We start from the raw sequence: 12,447 nt of genomic DNA, 5'->3' as shown, positions 1-12,447 counted from the left end.
AAAAAAAAAAAAAGAAAAAAAAAAAGAAAAAGGAAATCATACCTGTTTTAAAAAAAATGTTTTATTTATTATGCTATTATAGTTGTTCCAATTTCCCCCCTTTGCCCCTCTCCACCCAGTACCCCCCTTCCCTCCAGCAATCCCCTCCCCCTTAGTTCATGTCCATGGGTCATGCATATAAGTTCTTTGGCTTCTCCATTTCCTATACTGTTCTTAATATCCCCCTGTCTATTTTGCACCTACCAATTTGTGCTACTTAATCCCTGCATTTTTTCCTCCGTTCTCCCCTTTCCCCTCCCAACTGATAACCCTCCAAATGACCTCCATATCTATGATTCTGTTCCTGTTCTGCTTGTATGCTTACTTTGTTATTTGGAATCAATTATTGACAGTTGCAAATTTATTGTCATTTTAATGTTCATCATTTGATCTTTTTCTTATATAATTCCCTTTGGCATTTCATATAATAATGGCTTGGTGATGATGAAGTCGTTTAGCTTTATCTTGTCTGGGAAGCACTTGATCTGCCCTTCCATTCTAAATGATAGTTTTGCTGGATAGAGTAATCCTGGTTGTAGGTCCTTGCTTTTCAACACTTTGAATACTTCTTGTTAGTCCCTTCTTGACTGCAAAGTTTCTTTTGAGATATCAGCTGACAGTCTTATGGAAACTCCTTTGTAGTTAACTATCTGCTTTTCTCTTGCTGCTTTTAAGATTCTCTCTTTATCTTTAACTTTCGGCATTTTAATTATGATGTGTCTTGGTGTGGTCCTCTTTGGATCCATCTTGTTTGCGACTCTGTGCTTCCTGGACTTGTATGTCTATTTCCTTTGCTAAATTAGGGAAGTTTTCTTTCATTATTTTTTCAAATAAGTTTTCACTTTCTTGCTCTTCTTTTTGTCCCTTGGCACCCCTATGATTCAAATATTGGTACATTTAAAGATATCCCAGAGGCTCCTTAGCTTATTCTCATTTTTTTGAATTCTTTTTTCTTCTTGCTGTTCTGATTAAGTGCTTTTTTCTTCCTTGTGTTCCAAATTGTTGATTTGACTCTTGGCTTCATTCCCTCCACTGTGATTCCCTGTAGATTTTTCTTTATTTTACTTAATGTAACCTTAATTTCTGCCTTCATCTTTTTTATGCTATTGAAGTATCCAATGAGTTCCCAGAGCACCCTGATAACCAGTGTTTTGAATTCTACATCTGATAGGTTGTTTATCTCCATTTTGTTTATTTTTTTTTCCTAGAATTTTGTTCTTTTCTTTCATTTGGGCCATATCTCTTTGTCTCCTCATTTTGGCAGTCTCCTTGTGTTTGTTTCTGTGTATTAGGTAGAGCTTCTTTGATTCCCTCTCTTAGTAGTGTAGCCTATTGTAGAAAAGCACACTGGTAAGTTGTATGGGTGCAGCCTTAGGTAATCGCCAAGGCGGGGCAACCTGCTTCTCTGCTCTGTGGCTCTGTATTGAGGAGGGCTCAGAGACGGGACAATGCTGCTGCCTGGCCTCTGGGGTTTGCCTTGGAGGAAGCTGTGTCCCAATACTCACTCTGTCCCAGTCACTTCAGTTTCTCTCTGTATGCCACTGGTGCTCTTCCAGCTGTTGCCCTGGTGCTGAATCCTAGAAGGTGTGTCTTTGCATGAGTCCTAAATCCATTGCAGGCCTTTTAAGGGGAGTTTCTTGAGAATTCCGCAGTTTCTTCCGCTGCCCCAACCCCCACTGGTTTTTACAGCCAGAAGTTATGAGGACTTATCTTCTTGAACTGGAATTCTGGGCTGGGTGGCCTAGTCTGGGGCTGGGATCCCTTGCTCCCAAGGTATTCCTCCTAATTTTTATCCACCGCAAGTGGATGTGACACTGCCCATTCCATGTTTCCGCATGTCTCCACGTCTCTGCTGCTCCTCCCCATATGGATCAATGTGGCTTCTTTAAATCCTTTGTTGTCAGACTTTCATACAGCTTGATTTTCTGACAATTCTGGGTGATATTTATTTTGTAGTCTAGTTATAATTTTTGCTATAGTTGTACAAGGAGGTGAGGCATGTTTACCTATACCTCCATCTTGACCGAAGTCAAATCTTACCTTTTGTAACATAACGGGCTGACCTCGAGAGTATGATGCTAAGTGAAATAAATCAGTCAGAGAAAGACAAGTATCATCATATGATATCACTTTAATGTGGAATTTAATGAATAAAATAACCTAACAAAATAGAAGCAAACTCATAGATGCAGAGAACAAGCTGACAGCTGTCAGAGGGGAGGAGGGTTGGGGGGCTGGGTGAAAAAGGTGAAGGGATTAAGCAATAATAAAAAACCTCATAGTCATGGACAACAGTATGGTGATTACTGGAGGGTAAAAGCAGTTGGGGGAGGCAGAAGAGGGTAAAGGAGGGATAAATGGTGATTAAAGGAGACTTGACTTGGGGTGGAGAACATACAACACTATAGACAGAAGATGTATTATAGAATTGTACACCTGAAACCTATATAATTTTATTAACCAATGCCACTCCAATAAATTCAATAAAATAAAATAAAATAATAAATAAAATGTGAATTTTTATAAGTTGAAATTCCTTCCAAAGGCTAAAGTTTATAAACGAATTCTCTGTATCATTAAATGCTCAAGCTGCAGATTAGGTTCAATGACACATCAGTGTAACTGATTATGTAGGGTTTTTCAAGTAGCATTTTTACATACATCTCATTTGGTGGGACTAAATTTGCATAAAAATGGAAATCTGAAACGGTAAATACAAACTTTTATTTTTATGCATTTTTTAAGGGAGAAAAAGCTGATTTTATTTTGTTGCTTTTGCATCCCACTAATAATATTAACCTACCTCATGTGAGGTGATGATATAAGGCACAGAAAGTGTTCAGCACAGTGCTTGGAACATACTAATGCTTAATAAATGCAGTTTTTATTATTTGTGGCTAAAATTATTTTATTTTATTATTAAATGCAGCTTTTATTAAATGGTCTAGGGCAACTATCATTGCTGTGGCCTATAGACCAGTAGGGTAGGCATGGCACATTAACCTAGATCCTTTCCCATGGGTAAAGAACAAACCCTGAACACTTAATCCCTCTGTCTATCTATCTACCTATCCATCCATCCATCCATCCATCCATCCATCCATCTATTCATACATCTCTATCTCTCTTTCTTTACATTGTTTAGGGGATGATGTTTTTTTAGTGAAGTAATTCCTGAACCTCAGTGAATCTGAGAATCAAGATGAGGAAGGAATTCTCTCTTTGGACTGTTGTTTTCCATAAAATTAAAGCTAAAATTTAGAAATAGAAGATGAAAGTTACAGACTGGGGACCAGAAATATAAAGGCTGATGTGCTCATATACAAACATATTTTTCCAAATCTTCTAACACTGCAATTAATTTTAAAAGAAAAGGAAAATGCTCCCTGAGTCCCTCAGCAATAACTTTTGGCCTCTCTGGAAGACAATAGAATTGGCATGGCACTTGAGGTAGTCAGGAAGTCTACTCTGTACTTTCAGCTAGTGAAAATCTAAGTGGCTTTATTCCTGGTCTTCAATGGCTTTATTTATATAGAATGAAGGACTTGGAAAGAAGTTCTCTAAAAATCCCTTTCTTTAGCTCTAAATTTAGCTATAAAATTCTACAAATCTCAATGACATAGGACTGGGGAACATGCTATGCTCTCTCTTTTTTAAAGCAATATTTGTCTAGTCTTTGAGGCCCTGAGAAAATGAAAGACATTCTGTCTGTTCTACAGATCTAGCACATGTCACATAAGGCAACTTCTAGGATACTAGCATTCAGTGTCATATTTGGGATAATTAATCATTTAGAGAGAATTCATGAATCTTAGTTTTTAAAAAGAATTGTCAATATCAGAATCACCACGCACCCTACAAGAAGAACAGGTTTGGTAGAGACTCATTAATTTTTGGTGAAAGTATATTAGTGGACCTTTATATAATACACTTTTACTGAACTGAATGGAGCTACCTACTAGTATATGACAGATTCAGCATTGTATATTTAGTACTGATTTCTTGAACACAAAAACTCCAAGCACATGGAATGTTTAGGTATGCTGCTCTTTGAATCCTAGAGACAATTAATGTTCCTTAATGATAACTAATAGCATGTTTTAAAAACACCTACTTAATTGCAGGGGCATCAATGATAAGTGCTACTTAATCACAAAGATAAATTAATGCAGATTTTCAAAATAAATCAAAAGAAGATAGAATGAAATAAGTTTCATTAAAAATCAGTTTTGTCTTTCAACATCTAAGGGTGAATTTGCAATGATATCAGGCTTTTGACAATCATTAGTAAGGTTATGTCTCATAGTTTCCCCACTTTAACATGTTTATTTTGCAAAAACCTTATCATGTAAATAAGTCTTACACAACACCATTGCTTTTCATATAGCTTTTGCCAACTAAGTTATGTTATTCCACCTCTCTTTCTTGAGCGAAAAAAAAAACCTTGTGCGTTTATTAGATTTGGCAGTCTAATAACTATAATTTTGTAGGTCCTCTAAAGTAAAACAAGGAGCAGCCTGAACACCAGTATTAAGTTATTTTTCTGCAGGGATAACATTTTTCAAACTATTTTAGAGAAAATTTAAACATTTTCCTAGGTTTCTTTCCAAAGTAGAGATGAACAAAACTCTATTGCCTCACCTTCTGATTCAATCTCCAAATCCCTTAAATCTTACTTGACATCACTGAATTCATTTATCGAATACCTGTTTGATGCAAGACACTGTGCTAGACAGACTGGATGGAGGGTGGCCCAAAGATGCAAAGAACATGTCTAGTAGAAGAGATCCTAAATATATACACAGATTATTCTTTCTCTCATGTACCCCTCTTTACGATTTCCTTCCTTTTCACCTAAGCAGATATTTAAGGTTCTGACTCTTCATGCTAGTTTTTCTTCCACTGCTGAAGTTATAGAAAGAGGAGTCTTACCTCTCATCTGCATTTGGCACTTGCTACTTATTTATTTCCTAATCCACTGAAACCTAGCTTTCACCTCATTTAAACTTACTAAAACTTTGCTCTTAGGAGTTCCTAATTCTAGCAGAAGAATCTTGGGCTTCTAAGTTCTCCATCTACTGTGCTCTCCAGCAATCTTGCAGCCTTTAATGCTGTTGATATTCTCCAGCCTCTTCTCATGCTGGTTTCTGCTTCTCTGGTTCTCCTACTTCTGTCTCCTATTTTCCAGGCCACCTTCCTTCACTAATGTTCTGTTCTTCCTAGTTTGATCTAACTCACAAGATGTGCCAATGACTCCTGCCTTCTCTTTCCTGAGGTTTGGATCCCTATTTTTCACTTCTTCCTAGATTCCTTTATACATGGATGTTGGGTATCCCATAAGCACTTCAATTACAACATAAGAACGAACTTACATTTTCTCCCTCTAAAGTGTCTCCTTGTCCTGTTTTCCTTTTTTGGTTAATTCATTCAAACTAGACACCTTGAATAATCTTAACAATCTCTCTCCCTGCAGACATTTGTATTCACTGGCCACTGTTTTGATATTTCTCTCAATTCTATTTCTTCTCACCCATCCTAATGTCTTAGTTCATAATACTGCATTGAATTTCTCATAAATTTCCCTGATTCCACCAGCCTCATTTATCCTTTTTACTCCTGTCTACAGTAGTTTAGTTTTTGGTAACATAGATATGATCACTCCTTTGTTTTATAAGGCACAATATGGTGTCAGAGAAAAGAATAAAACAAGAGAAGATGAAGAATGGGGAATTAAAAGTCTCATGAAAGAGAAGACATTTGAACTGGGCCTTGAATACCCGGTAGAATTTTAACAGGGAACTGAAGGACATAGTACACAGAGGCTCACAAGCATTTTCCAGGAAGAGCAAAGTGCACGGTTTGCCTGAAATGCACACGGAAAAGAATAGCAGTGGGATAAAGTGGTGGAGGCTAGATTGTGAACAATCATGAAGGCCAGGCAGGTTTGAGTAACACACCTGCCATGTGCATTAGGCCTTTTTTATTCTGTTATATTTTTCTAAAAGTTAATAATTGGGTAATTTTCCTTTATACCACAAAGACTAAAGAAAAAGTTACACGTTGAAGTTTAAATTTATTTGCCATTAAGGCTTTTCTTTTTTTGCAATATACACTTAGAGCCGCTGTTTACAAGGAAGAAGGGAACTACCTTAAAAATGCTAAATGCCACAAAAATTTGTGAAACCACTTTTCTGAATTTTTATGAAGCCACTGAGAAATTATTTTTGAGTTGTCAGATTAAAAAAAAAAAAAAAGGAAAATCCCCATCATTTATATAATATGACATCCTAATCAGCAAAGCTAAGGTTTCACTAATTTTTATATTTATGAAAAGCATAAATTTTACTCAAATCTCAATGCGATAGGGAAAAACCTACTTGAATGACTCATAACATAAGTCAATTCTTCTCTACATCAGATTACCTTTTCTGCAAAGACAACACTTATTATTTTATTATTTACTTCATACATGAAAAGCAGCTCCGAATATGAAATACTGACTAGTCAAAATTCTTAATGACTAAATTATTTCATTAAAAATAAAAAGGACACATTTAAAAATATGATTAATGTGAGAGGTTTTGACAGCAGGACTTCAAAACAAAACTGATACTTCAAAAATCTATAAAAATGTGTGAGTGGCCATTTGACTGAAGAAACAACATTAATCTATGAGAGTCTTTTTATTAAGATTCTGTATATACCTGCTTCACTAATTCAAAACATAAAACAAATAGTGGCAGATGCAATAATCCTTTGGTAGGTTAATTCTGGGTAGCCCAGGAAGTTGGCTCTTTATTTCTGCTTTACTTGTATTTGGAACCTTCCTCTAAAGGTGTCTGGACAGGGTATTGGACCGACTATGCTTGAAGTGACTCAGGAAAATTTTGGAGCAATCAGTGAGACTGGCCCATGGTCTAAAAATGATGGATTATTAAATGACCAAAATCAAGGCAACATGTGTTTGCCTTGATAATTATAGAAAAACAAAAAATTTCTCCCAAAGCACTTCAGCCCAACAACTGGGTGTTTTTTATATCCAATGCTGAAAATGGGTATTTGAGAAACAAATAGGTTTCCAATTGGAAAAATGCTGAAATCAAGTCCTTCTACAATGTTTAGGTTACATGCCACAATCAAAATACAAGTTCTAGCTTCAGATGCAACCATATACCATTATCCAATCACACCATTTATACATTGTTTAGCCCACATTGCTTTGGACTTTTACTCCAGGGCTACATCATTATGCAACCATCAAATGTACTGCCATAAGTTACTGAGTAACTGATCAGAACATACAGAAGACATGACTCAGGTATATGAATTATATTTTTATGGTACCAAAGCATACAGGTGGAAACTTTTAAATTCAGGCAACTGACTGGTGTCAGTTGTCTAAATATTTGGGAAGACAGTGACATTATCTATAAGATATGGAATAGCTGATTCACAAGTGAAAAATTCAGTGAGGTAGGTTGTTTTGACTTACATAGCATCATAGACATTTCAAAGTTAAAAGAACTTAGCAATCGCTGATTTAAGTGACTTTCCAACAATATTCCCCAGGGCCCATAGGGTTCCTTAAAGGTTACTTCAGAAGCTTCCTTCCCAACTGGGAGTGGGTAGCTAACATGGAAGCTAAACGCATAAAATGGACTAAATAGAGACCAAAGAACAAAAATAAAAGTAACACAAAATGAAGAAAATTTACTTTGGTGGATGTTCCTCTCTTCTTTTGCATATTGAAAACAGCTTCTAGCCTCTTTTGATAAGTTGGTGGATTACAACATTGAGAATCACTCACACAAAACATTAACTAAAAGGCATTTTATATCAATGGAAATATGATTACTGTTGGCCTCAGATTGGCCAAAGCAATGAATTTTAATGTGTAAAGTGACAATTTTTTAAAGAACATAAAATAAGTAGTATTAAAAGCAGAACTGGCATGCTTTCCTAGTCAGTCTTATAGATAAGGGCCTCAAATAAAAGATTTCTTCATAAAAATAAATTAAGTTTATTGCAATTTGATCGCATCACCTACAATACAACCCTTGACTTGAAAACATGCCCTATGTCTTAGGAGGTCTGAAATTTTAAAAAATGGGTGAAATTAAACTAGCAAATTATTTTGCAAACAATGACTGCAGTTGTATACGGCTACACAGCAGATGTAATTAACTGTTGAGGAAAGTTAGACCAAATTTCCTTCCTGTCTACTATAGCTAATAGATCTATTCATAATACATTCATGCCTTTATAGGAAATGCCCATATTAATGATAAAAATATAATTTTAAATTATTTTTAAAGGGTAGGATATCAACCAATTAGTGATTTCCAAATATCTTGATGATTTCCACTGCGAAAACCAAACATCAGCATGGTGAGCAAAAATTTAATTTTCACAGATGCTTTGGAGCCTTTATAGAGGAAGACTGACTTAAAGATTTCATGGACAGATGGAACAGACTGACAGCTGTCGGAAGGAGAATGGTGGGGGGACTGGATGAAGAAGGTGAAGAGATTAGTCAAGGAACATATATGCATAACCCACAGACAGACAACAATGTGGTGATGATGGCCAGAGGGAAGAGGGGGAGGCAGGCAAAGGGGGTGAAAATAGGGACATCTGTAATAGTGTAAACAATAAAAATATAGAGAAAAAGATTATCCTCTTACCAGGTCAGTTTGAGAGAGATGAAGGCAAAAGAAAGAAAAAATAGGATATCCAATGAAATGAGACTTTGGATTTAATTTGATCATTCTAGCATTTTACATTTCAAGAGCCCATAATGAGCTGTTAAAGAATTAATACTTGAAAAATATAATATCATTACATCAAAAATTGTTTTATGAGCTAGTTAACCATTTAGAACTAAATAGAAATCAAGAGCTATGTTTTCAAACAGGCCTATGTTCCATGACTTTGCTGAGTTAGTTATACAATTCATGAAAACATGGGTCTTCTCAGGTCTTCTACATTTGTCCCTTAGGTCAACACTCCAAATCATAAGCTTGATTCTCTATATGGGTTTAAAAAGTATAAAATTTTATTCTCTTATCTTTCTATGGACACTGAAGTTTTGTGGAACTTTAAAATATTTCTTTATTCACAAGTTCGTTTGCTGCTCAAAGTCAAGACTACTGCTACACTTACACTCATCTTTTTGTATAGTAAAGAGAAAAAAATATATAAATCTAAGTTCTGATAAGCCACCTAAAGTTCCATATCCAGAAATCTGCAGAATTTTTACATTTAAATTAGAAAGAAACTATTGATACACCAAAGTAAAGTATAATTCTGTTTTTAATACTGTTAAAGCAACATAAGAAATAATCACAAAATATCATTAACGTTTGTTTTAAAATACTGCAGTTATTTCCAGCACCTCCCAGATTTTCAAGTCCTCTCTGATCATGGCAGATGCCCAACCACAGAGAGAATTCCTCACTAACAGCTTAAAAACTCTGACCTAAATGAGAAATGCTTTGTCAGCATGCAATATTCTGAAATCTGGCATTCCGTGAGAAAACTGCATGTTTTCATCAATGGCCTTCATGTCTACTGATCTGGCAGCCATAATGAGAATAATAAAAAATGTGCAGCTAAGTGTTCACTTACCATTATGAGACATTCCCACAGCAAGGCATTTCTGAAACCGACAGTACTGACATTTATTTCTACTTTTTTTGTGGATCCGACAGTTAAGATCACACCTATCATAAATAAGCTTCAATCTGATTGTTCTCCGGAAGAAACCCTGCAAAGACATAATAAAAAAGAAGCAAATTCTACGTCTTTGTGATGCACTGAAGCAGCAATGTACGGCTAAAGGCTCACTGGCCTGGGTACCAGAAAGGGCAGGCTCTTCACACAGTTCTGGCACTGGTGGCTTTAGGCAAATCACTTAGCCCCTCTAGAACTGAATGAGGATTTCCAGTGTCTTGTATTAGCTCTTAGAAAGTGACCACATCCAACTAATGTCATTCAATGTATTTTGCCTTTACATTTGGATTTCAGCATGCTCTAAAAAGTGCAAATGAAACATCAAGTAATCAGTTCAGTATTTTTGCAAACTATTCCAACAGCATGCCAAGCCCTTATAATTGTACTACGCAGTTTGGCAAAGTTATAATCATTTCATCGTAATACATGATCAGGGCCAATAAAAATCCACATGTGGATAATTTTTTGGAATTCTCTATGTTGCATAATTTCCTGCAGAATTGGTTTCATTTATTTATGCAGCTAAAAATATGTGTGTTCCATAATCATTGTAGCCTACAAACAAAAAGAGATAATAGAAAATAACATGAGCCCTGGCTGGTGTGGCTCAGTGGAGTGACCGCTGGCCTGTGAAATGAAGGGTTGCTGGTTCAGTTCCAGGTCAGGGCACATGCCAGGGTTTTGGGCAAGATCCCCAGTTGGGGGAGTGCAAGAGGCAACCAATTGATGTTTCTCTTGCTCATCGATGTTTCTCTCCCTCTCTTTCTCCCTCCCCTCCAATCTCTCTGAAAATAAATGAAATCTTTAAAAATAAACAAATAAAAGTTAAAAAAAGAAAACAACATGAGAAGTCATATATAAATCCTCAGAAAGTTGATTGCAATCTCAAAATAGCAAACATATCAGTTCGAGGCTAACTGAATGCTGCTATATTTATAGTTCTTGGAAAGACCTGGAAAAAATTCTAATCAGAAATGTTTTTTAACTCCATTTCTTTTGTTTAGAGTATTCCTATTCATTTCTATTGTGTTCCTTTTCATGAAACTCAGTTCGCAATTCTTCCAAATTTATCTGATTCTGTTTGGTACAAAAAGCACTGAACTAGTATTGATTTTGTCACTGATGTACACTTGACTTTCTTCATATTTCTATCTTGAACTCTAGACAAGTATGTTCTACTGCTTACTTGACATCTTCACTTGGAAATCTAATAGCTGTCTTGAACCCAGCATACCTAACACTAAAGTCCTGATCTTACCCCACAAGCTTACTTCATCGCAGCTTTTCAGTCGATGCAACTCCATCCTCCCATGTTGTCAAGCCAAAATCCCTGAAATCACTCTTGAATTCTTTCTCTAACGTGGAAAGCTCTTTCTCTAAATTTATACCTGTCTGTTTCCCTCATTGCCTTCAAATTTTGCTAACACCTCAACTTCTTAGTGAAGCTTATCTACCTTATTTAACCCTGTGGCCTGTCCTTGCCCCTACTTTTCCTCTGGAACTATTGATCTCCTTTACTTTGCCCTAGTTTTTCTTTTTTTCCTCAATAGACCTATGACTTTCTAGCATACCATATAATTTACTTATTACATTTGTGTTTATTTTCTGCCCCTCCCCCACTGCCCAACTAAAACTGTGAACTCTATGGAGCCAGGGCTGGTATCTTATGCCCCTGGACGTAACACAAACACCAGCAATAGTTCTCCTTAAAATCTAAGGAAGAAACATGTGTGTCACTTAATTTCCTTTCTGGGCCTCACCCTTTCTATCTGTAAAGTGAGGAGGCAGTTCCATTTCTGATATTCTGTGATCCTTAACTGTAACTGAGGTATTACAAGGCCACTAGCATGCTCCTTTCCTTTTATTTTGATGTTATTTTATTAAATAATATTAATTATAAACACACAGAAAATACACATAATTGGAAAATATAATAAGATAATTATCACACATGAGCCTCTCGTCCAACCCAAGATTTAAAATCATGACCAAAATACTTATATATTCTTCTCTTATCCAACTCCTCCCCTTCGTGTCCCCTTGGCAAAGTTATTATTCTCAGTTTTGTGTGTATCATTTCCTTGACCTTTAAGAAAATATAGTTTCATCACACCGTATGTAGAACTAAATAATACGTTGCTTAGTTATGATTTGTTTTGGGGCTTTATTAAACGTTATTATACCTCATGTCTCTTTAAGGGATTTTCATTTTTTAAAATTTAGTATTAGATTTCTAAAATTTATCCACTTTCTTGTGAGAAGCTATGGTTTATTCATTTTCACAATTATTTAATATTCTATTATGTGACCATGCCACAATTTATTAATCCGTTCTCATGTTGATGGATGTTTGAATTCTTACCATTTTTTCTATTATAAATATTAGTGCTTCTATAAATATTATTGTGTTTTATAATGCACACATACAAAAGTTCCCCTAAGAGTGAAGTTTCTGGGTTATACAATATTTGAATGTTAAATTTACAAGACAATGCCAAATTGTTTTCCAAAGTGTTTATATCAATTTTCACTCCCACTAGCACTTTATGGAAGTTACATTCTCTCCAACACTTGGTATTGACAGACGTCTTAATTTTTGACAATGTAGTATGTGTAAAATAGAATCTAAGTAGGACCTTAATTTGTATTTCTCTGGTTTTTCATTTCCCAGTTTTC

General features: G+C 35.6%; 1 protein-coding gene across 3 annotated transcripts in view; it reads right to left on the bottom strand.

Moving 5' to 3' along the window:
• PPARG (peroxisome proliferator activated receptor gamma) overlaps positions 1-12,447 on the bottom strand; it is a 136,172-nt gene that overhangs the window by 31,874 nt on the left and 91,851 nt on the right. For all 3 annotated transcript variants that reach the window (XM_090284191.1, XM_090284190.1, XM_090284189.1), the window contains one exon: positions 9,667-9,805. In XM_090284191.1, coding sequence (XP_090140317.1) covers positions 9,667-9,805 — 139 coding nt within the window. The remainder of the gene's footprint in view (positions 1-9,666; positions 9,806-12,447) is intronic.

Source organism: Furipterus horrens, unplaced genomic scaffold, assembly GCF_987537825.1.
Source record: "Furipterus horrens unplaced genomic scaffold, mFurHor1.1.pri manual_scaffold_7, whole genome shotgun sequence".
Lineage (NCBI taxonomy): Eukaryota > Metazoa > Chordata > Mammalia > Chiroptera > Furipteridae > Furipterus > Furipterus horrens.
Note: the sequence above shows the minus strand (reverse complement) of the source record. Positions and strands in the feature narration are given on the sequence as shown.